Source organism: Cottoperca gobio, chromosome 9 (assembly GCF_900634415.1).
Source record: "Cottoperca gobio chromosome 9, fCotGob3.1, whole genome shotgun sequence".
In the NCBI taxonomy this organism is placed as follows: domain Eukaryota; kingdom Metazoa; phylum Chordata; class Actinopteri; order Perciformes; family Bovichtidae; genus Cottoperca; species Cottoperca gobio.
Window position 1 is genome coordinate 26,283,743 of NC_041363.1, and position 22,894 is coordinate 26,306,636.

General features: G+C 40.0%; 1 protein-coding gene across 2 annotated transcripts; it reads left to right on the forward strand.

The window, feature by feature from the left end:
• The first annotated feature begins 1,591 nt into the window (after positions 1-1,591).
• Positions 1,592-21,437, forward strand: LOC115013271 (protein mono-ADP-ribosyltransferase PARP14-like). Of its 2 annotated transcripts, XM_029439425.1 has the most exons (23): positions 1,592-2,053; positions 4,117-4,199; positions 6,432-6,459; positions 6,583-6,657; positions 7,166-7,366; positions 8,364-8,480; positions 8,565-8,666; positions 8,779-10,960; positions 11,800-11,976; positions 12,059-12,134; positions 12,491-12,724; positions 13,504-13,725; positions 14,209-14,323; positions 14,548-14,697; positions 15,024-15,086; positions 15,268-15,453; positions 16,556-16,759; positions 17,384-17,502; positions 17,682-17,917; positions 18,023-18,297; positions 19,948-20,087; positions 20,280-20,454; positions 20,845-21,437. In XM_029439425.1, the coding sequence occupies exons 1-23, from the start codon at positions 1,936-1,938 to the stop codon at positions 21,129-21,131; spliced, it is 5,565 nt and encodes a 1,854-aa protein (XP_029295285.1). In that variant the 5' UTR covers positions 1,592-1,935; the 3' UTR covers positions 21,132-21,437. The 2 variants fall into 2 exon arrangements, with proteins under 2 accessions (XP_029295285.1, XP_029295286.1); XM_029439426.1 differs by lacking the exon at positions 11,800-11,976 and having other exon boundaries at positions 12,014-12,134.
• Positions 21,438-22,894: the final 1,457 nt, after the last annotated feature.

The following is a 22,894-nucleotide window of genomic DNA, read 5'->3' on the forward strand; positions in this document are numbered from 1 at the left end:
AACTGTAATCTGTAAAGTAACTAAAGCTGTCAGACAAATGTAGTGGAGTGAAAAGTACAAGATTTACCTCTGAGACGTAGTGGAGAAGAAGTATAAAGGTGCATGAAATGGAAATACTCTAGTAAAGTAAAAGTATGTATACATTGTACTTAAGTACAGTACAGTAAAATTCTGAATAGTCACAATTTCCATAGAAATCAATTTTCCTACTTTTATAAAGTCGTTTGACAAAAAACGACCCACATAATGTAAAAAGTCTGTCCCAAACTGGGGACTAATGTTTCCTCCACTGGGTGGCGCTGTTACCATTGATTGATGTTGTGTAAAATATTAATTACATTAATTACCAAAGGTTACATCATTATATTTAAAGTAATTTAATCAATTATTTTACATTTTAAGAAGTAAATACAACTATTAATAAACACATTTAATGACCAATATACCTATTTAGCTTTTGTATTATTTACCTGTAGACCTTATTAATCTATTAATTTATATATTTATTGTGTGAAGACCCTCTGCCTCCAGGAGCAGGTGGGCGGAGTCAGCTCATCAGAGATTCAGCTCACTGGTCTGGCTGTGAGACTCACAATCAAATTGATATATACAGTTTATAAACTGGTGTCAGTCAGCCAGAATCTCTCCACCCTGTTTGTTTTTTTTCACATTTATCATTACATTATTTGTCCCTCTTAGTTATGTAAAAGAAACTTATTTTTAGTCACAGCTTGTGTGGTCTCCTTGAGCCAGGTTGTGACAAATTGTGTTTTTAAGTTTACACTTGACGTTAGAAGCAACACTTTGCAATAGTCTCACTCCATTTAGTAGCTGCTTTCGATTATTATATAGTTTGTTTAATTGTGCACATATTTAAATTTCCATTTTATTCTGTGCACCCTTTTTTGTTGTTATTATATTGTGTACTTTATATTTAGTAATTTAAATGAATCAGTGAAGTAATATAAATAAGAAATATAAATGTATTCATCATTCCTCTTATTTTGTTTAGATGAGTGACGTTTGTGAACAGCACTAAACTACAGTTGAAACAATAACTTGGTTACTATATTAGTCAATTGAACAATTAATAAATTAAACTTTAGCTATTTTAGAAATGGATTAATTATTTTAAAGTCATTTTTCAAGCCCTAGAACATGAAGTAAAATAAGACATGACACAAGGGGAAGTGAACATTTCAAAATAAAACAGGAAACAGAAAATCAAGATCATGACAATACGTTTGTACTTTTACTGAAGTAAGATTTTGAATCCAGGACATCTACTTGTAGCAGAGTATTACTACTGTGAAGTAAATAAACTCCTGATTGTATTGTGTCACACTTAATGATTATCACATGTACTCGTCCACCTCAATCAAAATGTATTATTGCACAACATGTATTTCTGCACAAATGTATAATGAGCACTATAATAGTTATGAATGTGAAGCACTGTAGGTTCTCTTCAAAGAGTTTCAGGTCCACCTCCATCTCGCCACAACAAGACTGCCCACCAAGGGGCATGACCGCGCCAACATGGACCAATGAGAGACGAGATGCCCTTATGTAGAGAATATAACGAAATGTTTATGATGTTTTTGTACCGCTTTTACCAACAGACAGCTAACTGGCTCTTTATTGATTGTTTGATACAGATTACAGATTGATTGATGAAGAAATACTTACTATTACCAGCCCAGATAAAGTTCTTCATGTATTTATAATATGTTGACCCTCGTGCCTCGGTGAGTAAGGTGAGAACTCGGTTCCGTTTTTCACGAAACGAAAGTGAAAGCAGCCTGAAGCCTGGAGCCTGAAGGCAGCCTGTAGTTGTCAGACTGTCGCTGAGTTTGTACAGCACGATGGATAAAACCTGACGGTCCGCCGCCGATCTCCGTGGAGTGGGACAGGAGTCCGTCTCAGATCAAAACCATGAAGAACAAACTGCAAATTTACTTCCAGAGCCTGAAGAAGTCCAACGGAGGAGACTGCCTTGTGGAGGCGGAGGACGGAGCTCCGAGAGCGGACGTTTACTTCAAATCCGAGGAGGGTGAGTCTCTGTTCAGGATTACATTTATAAAACACCCAGGTTAAGATACTGCTGAGGTTTCTGTTTTTTCAGATTTTCACGGATTAAAGTTTCAAACAAAGATAGTTTAAACATTTATGTTCAAACTACTTATGTTCATGATCATGGTGGATGGGTCAGAAACAAAAGAAACAGGCCTGAGAGTTTTACTGCGACACACAAGCTTCCACATAATACAGCTGGCAACTGTAAATACAGTTTGGTGAAATAACATTTCACATTTATTATTCTCAAAAATAATTTCGATTCCTTGTGAATATAGACTTTCTAGCTCTCTTGGGACATTATTAAACTGATCCCAGCTAAGATGTTAAAGATGATGTTAAAGAGTCTAGATGACTTCCCAGCATGCACTTCACCTCTCCAACTACCACTCCTCCTGATTGTTCAGATGATGAGTCACCGCAGGACAAATGAAGATACTGAACATTGTGATGAAACAGAAAAAACAGACTGTAGTTTTAAATATGCAGAAATGAGGGCAGAGAAAGTGAACCTGAACAGTAACAGATATACAATGAGGCAACAGTCAAATAAAACATCATTAAAACAAAATTGTCATTGAAAGTGCAAAGTGCGTAGAATTAGGTGTTGCAAGAACAAACACCGACAGATGATTTCTCCAGATTTTTTAAAATTAGTTTAAAATGTCCCAGGGGTATCAAGCTGGACAGCTTAAGTTCCTGCTGAAGCGTGTACCAGGTTGAGGGGGCCGAGTATGACGAGGCCTTTTTTCCAAGTTCTGTGCGAATTGAGGGGACGGACAGACTGATGTAGTTCTGAGATCGTAGCCCATAGCTGTACTGTTTGTGTGATATGTAAGTGGATATGTTCAGTATGCCCAGCTAAACACCATTTTAAATTCAATATTTGATCAATAGTCAATGTCGATACATTACTTTCCATCTTGCATTTGTCCAGAGTTGTAACAAAACCTTAACTGAGAGGCTAGATAATCATTGTCTTCTTTTACAATGATGTGCGCCTGAGGAGAGCCATAAAGACCTAATATATCATCTGCACACCCTACAGAGGTTGATGCTGGAGTTTCCTTTTGTGCACGCGCATTTGAACGCATGTTCATGCATGACACACACATCTTTTCCGAGCTGCAGTTTATAGATATCGTTGCTCTTTGGCATTTATCAAACGTAATAAATAGTTGTATTTCACTCTCACAATTCACTCTCATGGTGTTATTTTTCTCTTTTTGCTACATCCTCTCATCGAAGTTGTAAACATTGACACCCGCTTTGATACGAGGGCGAGAGGTGGGCCCTTGCGTGGCTCTAAACAACTTGCGTAGTGAGCGCAAAGGAACGCCGGGCTCTGTTTCCAGCTCTCTTGTAGAATATTTCAAGCACCCTTTGGGGTCCTCCGGATGCCACGGGGCCCTCAGCAGCCGCTTAGTTCGCTTATGCCTCGGACTGGCTCTGAGAGATTGTCAACTCATTCAGTATGTTATTGTAAAATACTGTTTATGATTTTGGCCTGTTTGATATGTAAGTTGTTAATCGGGAGGAAAACCTGGTGAAATCTTCGGTCCTCACTGACGGTCAAAGTGAGCCGGGCTGGTTGTTGCTCTGTGTTTCCAGTCTTTATGCTAAGCTAAGCTAACCTGCTGCTGGCCGTAGCCTCATAATTAAGTTACAGACATGAGAGTGGTGTCAATCTGAACATCTAAAATTGTGATAATTTACTCATAAAGTGATAAAAACACTAAAATAAGAATTTCTACATTTACAAACACAGTGCTGCAGGGTTTCTATTGGCCGACCGAGAACATCCACCAGGTCAAAGTTCAACAAAGGAGAACTCTTAATCGTATGTCATTTGGGCTTCAATAGAAGAGACAAACTGAGAGAATATTCGCAGGATTCAAAGTGTCATGTGATGTACGCTAACTCAAAACGTAAACGTATAAACGTTTCCCAAAATGTCAGAGTATTCCTTTGAGACTTTCTGGCGTCTTTGTAGAACTGTCATCTGTTGGGAAATTGACGAAGTGTTTGATGTGATTCCAGTGAGAGAGCGCGTCCTCGCCAAGCAGAACCATGAAATCCTCCTGGAGAATCAAACGGTCAAGTTACGTCTGATTTCTGCACCAGTAAGTAGAAAAGATGTTAAAGTTTTACATTTAAAGCTGTGAAATATGTTAACCATCATGTTACACTTACTTATTCAAATAAGGTTCACAAATATATTTTTGATGGACACACAAATATTTATCGTTTTAAATAAATGTAATAGAAATCCACAAATATACAGTAAGTATTTAAAGGTTTTTGTAATTTTCATCAAAAACATGTTTGGAAACAAACCTGCTTTTACAAACTGCTTTTCATGTGTGAACAAGTTTATTTATTTAACAAACAATTTTTCTGTAGCCAATCAAATTTCGCCATATTTTTCAACCAATCACATGAGCCCCTGGAGGGTGTGATTTGACGTAGTGGTCCATTTCATGGTGCATATTATATATGATTTATTTTAAATGTATAAAGAGAGGCAATTATTTTTGTGTGCATTAAAAAAGAAAGACAGTCATTTATATATAAATCACAAAACCCGGTTGTGAGTCCCTCATTAATATTGAGACGGATCTAACTCCATAATTGTTTCCTGTTATTTATTTATTCAATTAGGAAAAAGCAGAACTTGTTTTATAAATTGCGCCCAATCGGGAAAAAAAGTATCTGTTTATAAGTTTTGACAATTTATTTTATTTTATTTACAACAATAAATCTTAAAAGCACTTACTAGCTTCATCTGGACCACACCACAGTCTTCATCAGTGAATTGTTGTCATGGTGAGTCATCTCCATGACAACTGATGAAGCTTGTGAGTTGCAGCTGAAAGCTCCAGATAAGAGTTAAGATTCATTCGACAAAATTCTGAAGTTGTTTTTGTTCAGCTACATAATAGAAAATGCTCTCACATGTTGGCATATCAGCACAGTGAAGCTATAAACCCTGACACGCTCAGTTGCGTCAGTCTTGGTTCTGAGAGCTTTGGATGAGCAGGAGGAGAGCGCCCTCTACGCTACATATTTTCGTCTGTAAAGCGATTCAGGCGCTCCTGTTCCTTTCTGACCTGATGGAGAGGCCAGATCTTCATTATAATCAGGTCTTAAAATAATTGTTTCCGTCATATATTGATTTTAAAATGATACACGGATCAGCTTTCAGGCTGCAGTGGAAACGTCCTGCAGTAAGAGTATTATTAGGGTGGAACGGGGGAGTCAGAAAGGAGGAGTGTAGTTCATATGGGGAGAGCAGGGAAGGGTGTTTCTACTTTTTCTCAGTGTCTTGTGATTGGTTCGCTCGCTCCACGTGAAAGCGTCTTTCGTCAGACGGATGTAACCCTTGTAACTTGTGCCTGTAATGTAACTGCTTTTATTCACAACACAGCCAAACCGGCATTTTCCCTGAAATGTTACTTAGGTTAGGTTAGGTCTTGAGGTGGGAAATCGGCGGTACAGATTTCCTTCAATATCGATCCCTGCTAGCATTCACACAAGATTTCAGGGAGAGACGACGTGTGTGAACGAGGTTATACATCTCAGTACCAGCTCAGGAACTATAGAAGAAATCAGCAGTCATTGGTAAAAGAAACTGGAAGCTTAGCATCAACATGTGTGCAGATTAAACAGGAACAGGTTCCTGCTTCTGTGTCACAGTAATGCCTCTCACAAGCTGGAATCAATACTCAGCTCTCCTCCCCCATAACTGTCCTACAGTCCCCGAACACAAACACTTATTGTGTCGGTTTGACTGGTTTAAATTCAGTCACCTGCTCTTTTTATAACATTATAGGTTTGTTCTGTGATCTACATGTAAATCGATTCCTGGATGTTGGACTTTAACACACTTGCTGTTGTGGACTCTGCAGTCTGACAGGGCGTGTTCATAACCTGAGTGAACGGCACAGCAGCTGCAGACAGATTAATGATGATGATAATGTTTTGTTCAATTTAGTCGTACAGTTTTGGTATCTTTGAAAACGACCTTTGCCATTTTTCTCGCAAGTCAATCAGAGCAAACTGGGCTTTTTCGGAAGGGGCACAAAGAGACGGGCGCTAAAACTGAGAGTTTCAGACAGAGAGTGAATACAGATACTCATTCTATTAAAATGTTTTTTAATGAGTTCTGTGATGTGTTGCTCTTTATTCTACTAGTGTTATTTATATTATTAACACTCAAAATAATGATAGTGAGACAGAAAAGCTCAAACATTTAAATGTCTGAGCTTGAGCAGTTTACAGTCTGCGTATAAAACAGATTTTTAGACATCTTTTCATTCTGTGTGATTAAAGCTGTTTTTGTTTTCACTTCTCAGAGCCCACTGAACAGTGACGACGTCTCAGGTAAAACTAAAACTAACTGTCTGCTTTTAACGTGATAGTCTGAAACAATACATTGTAAATGTTTGCTCTGTCTTTGATTTGGAATGAGAATGATAGTAAAACACTGTATGTCTTGATTCTTAGATTTATCGACAGATTCAAAGACTCAGAAGTCAGAAGTTGAACCTGGAAATGAAGCTTCTGCAGAGAACCAAGAGGGTAAAAACAAACTGGGTTGAATTTAAAAAAAGAAATACAGTTAAACTACAGGAAGTTTGTGCTGCAGATGTTATTTTTTATAACTCTTTGTTAGAATGCTTTAATTTACCCTGCTCGTGAAATTTCTGATATTGTCCTGGAAATTTGACAAACAAATTCAATCTCATCACAAGTTCCACTTAGTGTGATCAGCTGGTAGACTCCCAATGGATGAATCCAAATGAATGATCAGCTAGCGTGACTTGTTATCAGTGTACAGGTCAGCTGAAAAAGTAAAAATATGCTATTTTATAACAAATTAATAATAAATACATATTTTCTTAGGTTTCAAAGGACATTTCTCTGGAAATCAATAACTGACCACACTAATAATCTCTGAACTTTCCCTATAAGTAGTCTCAAATTATACAGTTATTTTCAGGAATCTGTCAAGAAAATATTATGAAATATATTGTTAGCCAATTCTTATTTCAGATTTTGGCACTATTGACTTCTTTAAACTGTGCAGATGGAAACAATGAGGTAGAGAAGGTCAAGCAGGAGTCCGTTCAGAGCGTCGCTGTGGTGTTGGACAACGTGTCAGAAAGCACGCCCAGAGATCTGCTGTCCCTGCTGGTGGAGAACATCTCGGGTTTGGAAGAGAACTCCTACAGTCTGGAGATCATCTGGGAGAGCAGCAGAGCCGTGATCATCTTTAGCGAACCTGCAGGTAGGAAAAAAACAGAGACTGCGGTAAATATTCAGATCCACATCTTTCACCACATCAAGACCTCAACAGCCATATTTAAAACTGGCAGCACAAAGCCAAAACTTCAGAGCTCAGTTTTCAAGCTTATTTTATTTGTGTAACATCCTACATATGTCCAGCAGCATGTGATATAACACTAAACCTATTTATAACATATAGTTTTTCTGAAATTAAACTAATCACAATGGAGAGAATTTAGTACTACATACAGTTAGGTCCATAAATATTTGGCTCTGTACACCACCACAATGAATTTGAAATTAAACAATCAATATGGACTTTAAGTGCAGACTTTCAGCTTCCAATGACAGCTTTCAAATGAAATGAAAATAATAGACTAAATGTGTTCTACATATTGTCTCAGCTATCGTATTATTCATCATTACCAGTGATATTTTGTACAGTTCTTGCATTTTGCAAGTCACATTTATTAACTTTTTATATGAATTTATAAATACGAGCTCATATGACTGCTCTTTTTAGACAAATCCAGGCCTAAAATGGTTCTGTTCTCCTGTATAGAGAAATCAAAATCTCTCATAAAGCAGATTAACATCACTTGGATGATAATATTTCTCATAATTACGATAAAGTTAAATGACGATTCTCCAAGTGCACTGATTTGATATTATTAAATATAGCCCATATTATAAGATACACATATTTTAGTCTTTCTTGAAATATTTATTATTTGACTTTGGAATCAGCAGATGACAAAACAATCTCACCACAAAATCCAATTAGTAGCTGTTCTGGAGATCATATCACATGATCTTTATCAGCAGAGGACAAATCATTCTGTAAATTATTAGAGAAGACGTCTTTAATCTGAGAAGGAAAACCAACAAATGAGAAAATGTGTCCATCAAGGAGCGAGGACAGAATATTTGGTTTTACTGTAATTTTCACCTGATGCGCCCGTTTCAGTCTTAAAGGAGTAATCAGGAGTATTTTGCAGATGTGGAGAAGTTTCTCACTGCGAGTCTGAAACTGCAGAGACACGGACTGACCGCTCGACCTCTGGAAGCAGCAGAGAGCGTCCGAGTGGAGAGTCTTCCTCTGACTGTGGTTAAAGGTACACACACTGTCAAAAAGTTTCCTTTGTGCAGGGTTTTTTGCTATTGTGGTTACACATTCTTTATTTCTGATTCCTTTCCAGACTTGTTGGAACTTTATTTTGAGAAGAACTGGGCTCTTCCAGACAATATCGTCATGATCCCGTTTGAACAGGCTGCCATTGTAACTTTCAACAACGCAAAAGGTTTGTTTTCTTTCCAATCAGCTTTACTTTATTTATAGTAAAACAATTTATAGTATTCAAAAAGAACAACCACTTACCTGAGATTTCTTTTTTATTCCCTGTATCGCTGCAGTTGTGGAAAGAATTTGCATAAAACAAGACTATGTGATGCGGTCCATCCCTCTCAAGGTGTATCCGTACTACCAGTCCCTGGGCACCGCCTTGTACGGCAAAGAACGACCAACATGGAAGATGCCCGAGCCCTTCACAGAGAGCGTTGATCACGTCATCTGGAAATTCCTCCTAATGAAGAAACTGTTCGAAAGCATCAACGATCAGATGCATCAGTACTTCTGCAGTGTGAATTTGGAAAACCCTGAGGTAATACTCAGCCCCCTCCCAAGCTTTTTGAGGCAGAAAGGTCTGACCGACAAACAAGTAGGTGAGTGGAAGAGTACCGCACAAGAGGCCTTCCATCAGCAAATGTCTCGGTACTCTGCCTTCAAATGTACAGCGACTGCACGTGCATGGAAAGCTGCAGAAGAAAATGTCCGTTTGGTTGTCAAGGAAGACGCCGTCCTGGTTCTGGATGCACCTAGTGGGATTTTGACGATGGCTGGCCGAGCTGACGATATAAAACAAATCAAATCTCCTGTGGAGAACATCATTCTTAAAGCCATGAGTCAGATTCAACGGCAGACAGAAGGTGTTTCTGAGGTTATGACTATGTCCCCTGCAATGTTCTACATCTTGAATCAGGAGAACTTCCAGAAAGCTGCCCAGGACATTTCCCCTGACTTGAAAGTCTCGTTCAATGAAGGCGCCCACAAGTTAACCATTGCAGGACTCCCTGCAGAGGTTTTCCAGACTAAGTCATGGATCTTAGAGAGGAATATGGGTAAGATTAAAAAGCAGCTAAATGTCCAGCCAAGTATTTTAGACTTTCTCATGACAGTGGATTCCATGGACATGTCACAGGACCTGTTCACATCCCAAGGCATCAGTGCCATCTTCAGCATTGAGAGTAAAGGGGTTGTCCTGTTAGGGAATTCTGAGAGCATCCTTGCTGCTGCAGAGAATAAGATGAAGGCGGTTTTTGGCCTGGTGACTCTGGATGTGGAAGACCAAGAAGTTCTGAAGCTTCACAACTGGGTGCATCTAAACCAACAGCTGTTGGACACCTACAACTCCTTAAAGAAGAAAACAGTGGCCATTCAGATCCACCCACAGAGAAGAGACAAAATAATAGTGACTGGCTTCCAGAATCCAGTGAAAGAGGTCAGCAACAGTCTGAAGGAATTCATTGTTAACTATTCACAAGTTCAAGAAAACATTCGTGTCGAGTCCTGCGCTGTTGTTAAGTTCATTGACAAGAAAAAATCACAAGATTGGTCCAGTATTGCCAAAGATAATGATGTAAGAGTCCATTTTGATTCACAGAGGCCAAAAATAATCCTTGCCGGGGCTCGTCTTCATGTCCAGAAAGCCAAATTCTGCTTTCAGGAACTGACTAGTGCTCTCTCCACTGCCGACTTTGTCGTGGATAAGCCTGGAGCCAAGAAGTTCTTCCAGACTCAAGGAAGCCTGCTCCTGTCTTCAATAATGACAGAGTGTAGCTGTGTGGTGGTGCTTCGTCCAGAGAATCAAGAGGAAGAAGAGGAAGAGAACTATGAGAAAGAGAATGGCCTCTGTTATTGCAAAGTGAAGACTGCGGGTGGTGTTCTCGTTTCGGTCAGCAGGGCAGACATCTGTAGCTTCAGTGTAGACGTGGTGGTCAACGCTGCTAATGAGGATTTACACCATATTGGTGGCCTGGCTCAGGCACTCCTGAAGGCTGCAGGACCAGAGCTGCAGAAAATCAGCAATGATCACGTTACTAAAAATGGAAAACTACGCCCAGGCGACGCCATCGTAACAGGTGCATGCAACCTGCCTTGCAAGTACGTCGTACATGCAGTCGGTCCACGGTTCTCTGACTACACCAGGGAGAAATCAGTGTCGCATTTGAAGCTTGCTGTTAAAAATAGTCTGACACAAGCTGAGGCAGTGAACTGCTCCACCATTGCACTGCCAGCGATCAGCTCAGGAGTGTTTGGTTTTCCTGTTGACCTCTGTGCTGAGACCATAGCTCAGGCAGTGCGGGAGTACTGTGACAGTCCAGGAGGTCCACGATCATTGACGGAGATTCACCTGGTGGACAACAATGATACAACTGTGAGAGTCCTGGCCACAGCTGTCGACGGAGAATTCAAGGACCTCGGACCTACTATGACATTACCACAGCCGACAGAAGGAAGAGGCACTGGGGCTTCAGGGTAAATCGGAAAAAACTTATTTTTTAATTATAATTACCTTTTCTGTTGATTAGAAAATACTACAGGAATTTGGAGTTGGGTGAATATTTAAATAAATAGTTTGTCATTTTGGGAAATGTCTCATGTCTGTACGGTAAATATGAAGCTACCGCCAGCAGCTGGTTAGCTTAGTTCAGCATAAAGACTGGAAATGGGGCAAAATCGACCTAAACGTACAAAAACTGAAAGGTAAAAACGTCAATTTGATGTTTTACAAATGATTTCTTAAAAGCAACCAAGTAAGACTCCAGGACGTTACTACTCTCAGCCAAGAAACAGTTTAATAGTTTAAAACGTGACAAATTGTCAATTTTACACAAAGGTGGATTTTGTAACCTGCGCACAGAGCCAGGCTAACTGTTCAAGTCTTTGTGCTAAGCTAGGCTAGCTGGCTGGCAGCTGTAGCCTTATATTTAACAGACTGATATGAGATAGGTTTCAATTTTCTTATCTAACTCTCCACTAAAAAGTAAATAAATGTCAAAATGTCAAACTGTTCCTTTAAGCGAACTTTAAGACATGTTTGGAGTTTCTCTGTTGATGCAGAATCAGGTGAGAAGATAAATGTCAGTTATCTCTGTAAAGATAGGTCCAGCTAGCCTAGCTCCACCAAAAGAAACGAGTTCAGGACTTTATAGATCCAACTTTGCCCAGTTGTTGCTGTTCAACAATTCAAACTGTAACTGCTGCTACAGTTCTATTTCTACTCCAGTTCAATGAACAACAAACACCATGTAAGTCAGACAGACTTGTTGGAAGGTGTATTTTTGTGTGTTTGAACTTTATTGCTCACTTTCCAGCGGATATCAGTGGGGTCTAGGTCAGGGCCAGTCTCCCACGACCCGTCAGTTTGGTGAAAGAGGAGAAAGACGAGAAGGAGTTACTGGGGGGACAGGAGCTGGATTTCGGGGAGGTCTGCAAGGTGACAGGGGAGGGCAGAGTCCCAGGGGACACGCCAGGCCTGGAGGGCCAGGAGAGTAAGGATCTTATTCTTTCTTTTCTGTTGTCCTGCAGTAATGGTGACCATTTTCATCAGTGCTGTCCTTTGATTGGCTGTAGGTCGGGGAGGATGAAGCAGACCACAGCTGAAGGTCTGAACATTGTTCTTGTGAGGGGAAACATTCAGGATCAGACTGTGAGTACTGACACTGTGATGTCTTATAATTCATTTAGGAAAGTCGGTGCTATGTGTGACTTAACTTGCATGGTTTTCCGTACAGATAGAAGATTAGATTACAGACAGAATAGAGATTTAGATATTATTTACATACAGTGTGAATGTGTCCAAGTACCAAGTCTTGTTAGACACGGTCAGTGGATAGCATGATGTTTGTTCCGTCCTGCACAGACCTTTAATGAAAGTGTGCCTCAGTCTCTTTGGTCAACAACAAACAAACTCCTCTGATCATTTGGAAGCTGCAATCAGTAAATATTATTGTATTTTTCCCTGAAGTTTTAGTCCTAACCTTGTGTACCATGCTGTGGTTCCAGACTGATGTCATCATCAACACCATCTCCGAGGACATGACCCTGAACCAGGGAGCCGTGTCCAAAGCCATCCTGCAGGCGGCCGGGCCCGGCCTGCAGGCAGCTGTTCGGTCTGAAGCCGGGGCCACGCTGACATTCTGCAACGTTGTCATCACCAAAGGCTTCAACCTCAAGTGTCTTAAAGTCTTTCATGCTATTTGCCCTGTTTGGGACAACGGAGCCGGGCAGGCAGAGAAGGTGAGGGGTTTTATTTAAAGGCTTTTCATTTTAGTCACTCCAGAGAAACTTGTTTAAAGTGAGTACACTAATAGGATAAACTATATTCAATTGAATAATGATGTTTTGAGCATCAAACACTCACTACAGAGGACTGCAGCTGTAGTCTAATACAGAGTCCAAGTGAAACCGGAACTTCCAACTAACACAACCTGTGAAGGTCTGTGGGTTTATGGAGTAAGAAAGTGTCATTTAAAAACCCCTTTGTAACAACACTATTAACTAAAGATTCTCAAAAGTATCAAATAAAATAACTAATATTGTTGTTTATTATATAATATTTCTGTTTTTACCGGACATCATTTCCAATAAACCTACAGAGTGCAACGAGTGCATGAAGGGTTTTACTGTTAGTTGGTTGGGATGGAGCTGAATTGAACTCTTTTATAAGCTGTTGTGTGGTTTCCTACAGCTGTAAGATAAATGTAGCGGAGTAAAGCGTACAATGTTTCCCTCTTAGATGTAGTGAAGTAGAAGTATAAAGCGGCAAAAAATGGAAAGTAAAGTATAAGTACCTCAAATGTACACTTAAAGGGTTACTTTGCCAATTTAAAACCGGCTTTGTATCGTTGCACTATGGGTGGTGTGTGCAAATGAATAATTTGCAGTCGCCGGTAACACGAAGGGAAGCCGTCTATTAATTGAACCTAATAGGCTCCATGTATGAGTTTATATCAGTGGCTGTATTTACCACAGTGTTTGTGCTCTTATTTGTTCTTTGTGTCGTCTTTTTGTCTCAGGAGTTGATATCCATCATCAGATATTGTCTGGAGGAGGCTGAGAAGAATCGGATGACGTCGCTGTCCATCCCGGCCATCGGCACGGGAAACCTGAGCTTCCCCAGAGACGTGGTGTCCAAAGTCCTGCTGCAGGAGATCCACTCGTTCAGCCGCAGACAAACTCCACGCCATCTGAGAGAGGTGGCCATCGTCGTTCACCCGAGTGACAACCAAACTGTGGATGTGAGTTTGTTTCATTCATCGTGTTCATGTTATTTCCTTTTTAAATATTGTCGATTAAATATTTCAAATTAATTCAGTTCTGATTTTCAAATGACAAAAGACGACAGCTTTGAAGATCTTGAGCTTACCAGATCTCTGTTTTTGAGTTTTCTGTCTCATCTCTGCTGCAGGCTACATTAGCCACAATTCACACAACACACCACAATATCACATACTGTCAGCAGTCACGTTGCATTGTGGGTAATGTAGGTGGCCAGGATTGTCCAAAGGAACAAGGATGTGTGCTGTAAAAGAAGATGATACCTCTGGTTCTGTTGCATCGATTTGTATTAGCTTTTCTTTTTTAACAGTCCATCAACGTCCAACAATGTTATTAAAGTGCAATGATTCATCTTTGGAGTTCTGCTTGAAACATAACTTTCCTACCTAAAGAGACACATACAAGCTAGTATTAACAGCATATGCCAACATGTTGTTTGCCAGTGTTTCACCAGGGAGTTCAAAGGTCAGACTGCTCAGAGAAACATCCAACGTGATGCTCAAGAATTTAAAAAGTCTCCAGTTAGGCAATCATTCAGCCAATCACAGCAGCCCTCAGGTGAGAAGCCGCCAACACACATTGTTTAAACATTTATCTTTGTGTCGAATTTCATTTACACTATCAACAAAACGAATCAAACAGCAGTAATGTGTAAATAGTGAAGGATCACATTTAGTGATTATTTTAGACGTTAACCATTGAATGTTATTGATTTGCTAAATGTAAAGACAGACTTTAATCGATATAGAGACAGATGCTTAGATGATCTGTGTTTGTGTCAGCCTCCTTTGGTCAGGTGTCGTCCCCCTCCCTCGGTGTGTATCGGATGCAGATGGGTCAGTTCACCCTGGAGGTGTCGTCTGGAGACATTACCAAGGAGGCCTGTGACGTCATCATCAACTCCTCCAATCAGACCTTTTCCCTTAAATTCGGTGACTTTTTTCCTCAAGATTCAATTATTTATTGCCGTATTAACAGCAGTTGATTTAGAATTTTTAACATGTCTCAGATCAACATAATAATGTATTTAATGCAACGAAGAAGTTACAGAAGTCTCACTTTGTATAAGTACTTATCATACATCGGCCAAAAAAATGTAAAAATATAAATGATTTTTATATAAATGTATTGAAGCCAATGGCTGCCTGGAAGGCGACTGAAACACTGGTTGGGTGATTTATGTTTCGTCATTGTGCTTCATATGTCCCTGACATATAACAGCATCATTTATTGGACTTCTTCTTTTGTAATTTCTCAGGAGTTTCCAAGGCGATCTTAGACAGCGCTGGATTAACAGTTCAGATGGAGTGCTCACAGATCGGTATGTAGATGGACTATAACCTCTCTTCATCCTTACTTACTATCCTGTCCCCCTTCTTTTAGCTAACAATTTCAAATCCTCTGCTAGCTTGCTAACTAGTTTTCAGGCACTTGCAGAAAATGTACCTTCCTGTGTGTTTTAGCTTCCTGTGTTAGGAGTGTTGTTTGGTTCCTCTCTCTAGTGAATTCTCCGAGTTACCAACCTAGTCTCTTCATCATGACGTCGGCCGGCCAGCTGCCCAGCACAAACATCATCCACATCGTGGGCCAAAATGATCCTGCGAATATTAAGGACATGGTTTACTCTGTGCTGAAATTCTGTGAGGACAACAAGCTCGCCTCAGTCGCCTTCCCTGCCCTGGGGACAGGTTTGTGCAAACGAAAACTTTATCTTCATGGTTATTATTTGAATGTGACAGAGACGAGCTTTGTGTCATTTTTATTGTGTGTTTTTTTATAGAGAACAATTCTGCTGAAGTCTGGTTTATCTCAAACATGTCCTTTTTTCTTCTTGCTCATTTCCTCAGTTTTTTGTTCATTTTGTCATTTTTATCATATCACACCGTCTCAAAACAGTCCAAACTGAAGCAGCGGCCCCTTCTGGACTGCTAACAGTTGAGTCAACAGTCAATGACGGATAAAACTGTGAAAAAATTGTTTATAAACTTGTGAATCCCTGTAACCACAAGTCCTTGATCAAAAAGTCATAAATTAGCACAAACAATATTAGGCTGGTCCCTTAGTAGGAAACACTTAACAACGCTTGTTTACAGCACCCGGCATACTGACACACCAGCTCTCTTTGTCCTCTTTAAACACACCTGCCTGTCATCTCCACGAGACTATTTGGGGAAAGGGGTGAAAAGTAAACAGAGAAAGGTGAGGACACAAGGTAAAGAAAACAAGCATACCCAACAACACGGTGCAGGAAGAGGAGATAAAGTGCGGCAGACAGAGAGAAATGGACATGACAATATTCACAACTTGGATTAATATTCATAAAATTACTTTTTGATTCTGTTGATCGTTGGACCCTCACGGACTAAAGGAATATAAATAATGGAGGAATGGACACGTGTACACTTTCTTCCGTCTCTTGTTTAAAATGCCGGTAAATGTGAATGAATGATACCTTCGGTGTTCAGGGTTTCTGTAAAACGAACTGAAGGATTTAAGTGTGGGGAATCTAACCGACCTAACTGTGTGTAGCACGTCCATGTTGACAAGTTAAACAGCGTCTCATGGAGACCTGCGTTTATTTTTCAAAAGTTAGAGCCACACCCACCTAATTTGGGCTCGGCTTTTAATTTAATTAATTAATTAATTAAATTCAAAATAAATGTATGGCATACTATACTATACCGCCATTAGCCAGTGGGCCGCGCTTTGACAAGCTACTCAGACTATGGCCCATCCTATCCTCTTGCCCATCATCATCATCATCATCACCAACCCTTGTCTGCCCGTCAGGGAAGGGAGGGGCCAATCCGTCGGCGGTTGCAGACGCCATGGTGGAAGCGGTGGTGGACTTTGTGAGGAAGAAGCACTCGATGTTTGTTCGCAGCGTGAAGATCCTGGTCTTTCAGACGGTCATGATGACGGACTTCCACAAGAGCATGAAGAGGAGAGAGGGGGAGGAGGTGGAGGAGAAGAGCACCTTCGCCAAGTTTAAAGGTATTTAGTAAAGGCCAAACAAGATGTGATTATTATTATTTATTTATTTCTATTTGTATTGATCAAGATTGTTCAGAGAAATTATTTTGTAATTCTTCGAGGTTCATTCTGTTGTCTTGTAGACGCGATATTATAATAATAATACATTTTATTTGGAGGCGCCTTTCAAGACACCCAAGGACACCGTACAAAATACAAGAGATAAAAACAGCAGGACATTGGAAGGGAGAGCAGGCAAACAACACCAATGATATGGTGGAGACACAGTAAGAAAGCAAGAAAGAGAAGAGGGGGGGGGAGACAGAGGATGATGGAGACTACAGAGTAGGCCAGTTTGAACAGGTGAGTTTTGAGGTGGGACTTGAATGTTGTAACAGTTTCGGACTGTCGGATGTGTGGAGGGACGAATATCTCAGAATCTGGATGGAATTTTTTCTCTTTTGGCACAAACGCCTACCTAGACCCTGTGAGGAACTGATCAAGGTTGCTGTGACCTCACGTTGGCCATAACTCAACAATTCATATGCTAATTCAGACTAATTATACTACTATACTAATTATAATTCAAAGGTTGGCGGAGACATACAAACAGGAGACAGTAATTCTGGTTTGATGTTGTTTCAGACACCATCACTTCGTTTTTTATGGGACATGGGGAGGAGCGACCCGCCACCGATGACCTGGTTCTGCAGAGAGAGGAGTTTGAGCCCACGGTGTTCCAGCTGTGTGCCGACAACGACATGGTGACCATGCAATTACTCTCTTTATGTTTTAGCTCTTTGCTTTCAGAAGGATCTCTTGATTGTGGAGGCGAGTCAGCAAACCTCACACACAACAGTGAGAGAGGTTTAGGACAAATGTTCTTTCATGTAGCTATGCTTGTTTGTAATTGACTTCCACAACCGTTACCCCACCACTGCAGGCTGTGAGTCATGCTAAGAAAATGATCGAGCAGCTGATTGTGGGCGAGCAAGCGGAGCGCACCATCACAGACCAGTACATCAGTCGGCTGTCGCAGGATGACATGGACCAGATGAGGGCCCTGCAGAGGAAACTGACTGTTACCATCCACCTGGACAGAGGGCAGGAGGACCAGGAGCCCAAAATCCACCTGGAGGGTTTGACCAGAGACGTTTACAACGCTGAGTCTGAAATCAGGTCAGCAAATCAATTTATGGACAAGAAAAATTATGCAATAAAGCTTCAATCCAAAGTACTAAATATTAGTATATTGCTTTAAATGGGTTTTTTTCTGACCATCAGGGACATCATCCGCAAGGTGGAGAGATCGGAGAACATGAAGAGCAAGGCCTTGATGCTGAGTGGACTTGTAGAGTGGCAGTTTGAGCACAAACCAGGGATGATGGTGCCCTTCGACATTTACACCAACTTCAACCTGGAGGAGGCTCTGGAGAATAGGCAGCAGACTGTGATGATCAAGATCAACAACGAAAAGTACCGTGCTGAAGTAATGTCTCGAAAAGCTGTGTCAGCGAATGGGCGCAAACAGGTGGAGCTACTTAGAAAAGAGATTCAAGGTGAGTGATGTTGTTTTAGTGCTGTTAATATAAAAACATGTTCTTATGTACTGTAGCGCACAATCACATGTAATCTGATTGATTGAGTTAAGTGTCAAAGTGAACTTTCAAAAAACATATTTTTCCTCTTTAGTAGTTTATCACTGTAGATTGTTTTGGCATGAGCCTCTCGTCTCTGTACAGGAAGTCTTTTCCTTCTGCGTAGTGATACGGTAGAAAGAAAATAGTTCCTCCATGAAACTGCTCACAACAAGGTCTGTGGATTATCTTGAGTAACCGGGTCATGATTTCTGGAAAGAGACTTTGCTGTTGAGTTTTTAGAAAATAAAAATTATTTTGGTGCTTTGGGCATCACAAACAAAGCAGCATGTAGTTGTATTATATTAAAGAGAAGGCAGACGGCTCTACGTCTGATATCTCCAACACTGCAACTCACACCACAACAATTAGATTGATAAATAGCTCTACAGATAAGAGCGATTTTGGGGTGAAACTGTCAATTTAACCCAGAGGTGGGGAACCTCCGGCCTCAAATAGGAAAAATAAATATATCTAGACAGCAATAAAATAAAAAGGACGACTGAAAAGGTCAGGGTCCTTGAACGCAACACGTGCGGAACGTGTCATCACGTGGTCACGTCATGTAAAACTTCAATATTAAATGAGTCATTGAACGCAGCATGGCGAGTGTAAAACATAGAAAGCTGGATGAGGAATGTCGCACTTTCCAGGAGAAATGGACGAACGATAAGTAAAAGGCCAGTGTGCCTAGTTTGTGAGGACGTACTTGTGGTGATGAAAAAGGCTCTCGAGCGTCATTACTGCACGAAACATGTCAAACTGCACGAGCTGAAAGGACGAGTGAGCTTGGATAAAGTTAACGCTCTTCGGCGGAGTTTGGCCCAACAAGCAGCTCTCTGCAGAGCGGAACATACAAACATGGAAAGATAGATCGGTAGACCACCACACCAAGATCAGACTGTTCCACCACTGATGTGCAATTATCACTGCCATGTACAATACTCACTTTATTTTCTATCAACCACTTGGTACTTATATTATTTTTTATTGTATTTAATTATTGTGTACTGCCTTTTTACTTCATATGTACTTTTGCTGTGACAAGATACATTTCCCCGTTGTGGGACTAATAAAGGATTTCTGATAAAACAGAAAGATACATGGATAAAAAGGTTTCTTTTTTGCACAGCATATAAGAAAGGTGAAATGAATGGGCTGTGTCTTAAAAACAATTGCAGAAGTTATGAGTTCAATAATTAGTACGGCCCCACGAAGGATGTTGTAAAAATGTAAATGGCCCTTGATAGGAACAAGGTTCCCCCCCCCTGTATTAAACATTGGTTAGCAATGTGTGTGTGAAAATATTTGTCATTCGGTTTTGTTCAAATTTCACACTGAATTGATAAGAAAATAAATAAAGTAGAAGGACAAGCAACTCTTCACGCAGCACAACCTAAGAGATCCCCTTTAAAATCCAAGGACGTGGCTTTTTCCCTCTTTCGAACAATAGTTTGAATTTGACAGCCTTCGTCTGCACAGTGATATGAATGAAAACTATGAAAATAAGGTGCAGGTTGTGCACAAATGAAGCTTTCCTAAAAACAAACGCTCTTATTTTTGTCTTTGCAGAAGTGGCCGCTCTGCCATCACATTGGGATGACATGACAGGCGAACTCCTCAAACTGTTTCCCCTGACTGCAGGATCCAAGGAATACAAGGACGTTGTGACGGAACTGACAAAGACCGGTCTCACTGCCAACATCATCAGCGTATGCGCTCTCTCTCTCTCTCTCTCTCTCTCTCTCTCTCTCTCTCTCTCTCTCTCTCTCTCTCTCTCTCTCTCTCTCTCTCTCTCTCTCTCTCTCTCTCTCTCTCTCTCTCTCTCTCTCTCTCTCTCTCTCTCTCTCTCTCTCTCGTGTTACAGTGACAATAACGTGTTGTGTTGTAACTTGCGTTGGCAGGTTGAACGAGTCCAGAACACGACACTGTGGCAGAATTACCAGCTGATGAAGAATAAGCTGGAGGTGAAAAACAAACACACAAACAACGAGAGGAAACTCTTCCACGGCACCAAAGCCGAATCCATCGACCTCATCAACACACATGGCTTCAACCGCAGCTACGCAGGAACCCATGGTAACCAAAGAATATTTAAACAGTGGAACATTTACTGCACATCCACACGGTTCAGATAAAATACTGCTCTGCCAACCCTTTATATACTGTATGTCAAAGACATGTCAAAATCCTGCCTGAGTAAAGGTACAAAAGTATTATTAGGGAAATGTACTTCAAGTATCAGTGATTAATTGGAGAGAAGAAGAAAGTAAGATGTATCCTCTGTATAGACCTCAAAAGTGAACCTCATGGTCGCCAGATAAAAAGTCACCAGATTTCATGGCAATCCATCCATGATATTATAATATTTGTCTTAGGTCTTAAAATCAACCTTCCTCAACTACTCCCACATGACAGGTGGATGTGTTTAGTTAGTAATGAAGTCTCTGCTTCCCCTGATGTGTTCAGTAGGTGCGATGTATGGTAATGGTTCTTACTTTGCTGTGGACCCGGTCTACTCTTCACAAGGCTACGCTACCCCTGACGCCGTGGGCCAGAAGCGCATGTACCTGGCCCTGGTCCTGGTGGGAGACTTCACCCAAGGAAAACGTGGCTTGATCTCCCCGCCCTCCAAGAGCGCCAGCAATGCTGCGGACCTGTACGACAGTGTTGCAGATCAAATGATCAATCCGGCCATGTTCGTAGTCTTCAATGACATCCAGGCATACCCAGAATACCTGATCACATTTACATGATTGATGCGGTCACTTTGTGCCACAGTTCTGATAAAAACATACCTCTATTATTTGTATTCTTTTGAAAATTAACAGTCTGCAAAAACTTTTAAATATCTTTATAATATTTAACATTACATCTGAAGGGGCAATTTCTATTTCCTTGATTTGGTTTCCAAATACTATATAACTATATAACATTTAGCAAAACAGAGTTAGCAAAAAAAAAGAAGAATATTTTAAAACTGTCATTTCTTCATCTGACATTTGTCACATGTCGTCTAAAATTCTGTTTATTAAAATAAATACTGCATCAATTTGGGGAAATTCTCTTTTCATCAGCTGATTTATTTATAGTCAGATTTCAAGTTTGATCCCGGTGTGCTTTACAGACAGATGTGGGGGAAGATTTCTGATTGTGCTTTCATATGACAAGTTAGCACATTTTAATGGGTAGATTTAAGTTAGCACTAACTTTGGTAAACAGGATTTTGTTCTTCACTTTATCAACAATCGATGGATTGCCATGAAATTTGGTAAAAACATTCATATTTCTCAGGAGGAATTTAAATGACTTTGGTGGCATCATGTGGCGACCATGAGGTTTATATTTATGCATTTTATGGGATTAGGATTATTTTATAATTCAATTTAAGAGAAAAAAAACATAAAACCTGGAACATTAACATATTTTAATCCCGTGTGCAGAGGAAACATGTTGAGGTTGTGACTGCTCTAACTTCCAACATTATTATGAAGATATATGAGAGTTAAAAATATCTGGACTAAAAGGTACAAACCGAGACGTCCCGTCCTCTAAAAGCACGACTGCGAGCCCAAAGTGGAAACAAACAGCTACAGAAAGAAATGATGGTTCTCTTAAAATTAATAAACACTATGAAAATGTAAATATGTTGAAATTATTCATTAAATGTCTATGGGCCACAGATACTGTAAAATTGCAACAAAACCACTAAGTATGAAATTTTGTATATTAAAACAGAAATCTGAAATTAACTCACCATATTAAAAATAACGCTTTAAAACCAAGACCTTTAAATTGTTTTATGGGGAATACCGTCTTGTTCGTTCACGTTCAGGCCAGAAATAAATTGGGTAAAAAAATAAAACAAGACTTTCTTGTCACCTCGTAACAAGATACTCAGTTTGTGCCAAATTTGGGCAATTCTCCCAATTTTAATCTTTTTATTTATATATAACCATGAAATATGATATTTAAACCTGCTATGACATGTCACAACTTATTGTTGTATTTTCACTCTACACTTGGATAGTGTGGAAAATAAAATGTAACTAAAGTTTGATTTTAACAAATTATTGAATTAAAGTAAACAATATTTAAGACTGAATTGATCATTTTTGGTTTATGTATTATATTGGGAATTTTCTTTTTTGTAAAAACTTTAGTACAATTTATGTCACTAAACATGTCAAACGTCTCCCGTCTCTTCCATACTGCGTCTACCAAACATCATTTACCTCGACAGGACAACCAACAAACATGGCAGTTGGGAAAGGAAGCCAGAATTACACCTGGCATTCTTATTATCCACGCGTTGTCTACAACTTGGTATGTTTTCAAATGTAGAGATGAAATAATTAGTTGCTTAGTCAGCTAATCAAAACGTCCAACACCAAACAGATACCTACCATTCAGTGTGAGGATGTTCATTAATATCACGACTGCATTTACACGCACAACATTCAGCTTTTGCCCTTAGTCCGAAAAATACAATATTGCTACTCGGCTGTTTACATCACTT

Bases quoted from the DNA above. Each gene is read 5' to 3' on its own strand.
- LOC115013271 (XM_029439425.1), top strand. From the start codon at position 1,936: ATGAAGAACAAACTGCAAATTTACTTCCAGAGCCTGAAGAAGTCCAAC. The intron at 7,367-8,363 runs GTAGGAAAAAAA...AGTATTTTGCAG, and splicing joins CATCTTTAGCGAACCTGCAG to ATGTGGAGAAGTTTCTCACT. The intron at 13,726-14,208 runs GTGAGTTTGTTT...GTTGTTTGCCAG, and splicing joins GTGACAACCAAACTGTGGAT to TGTTTCACCAGGGAGTTCAA.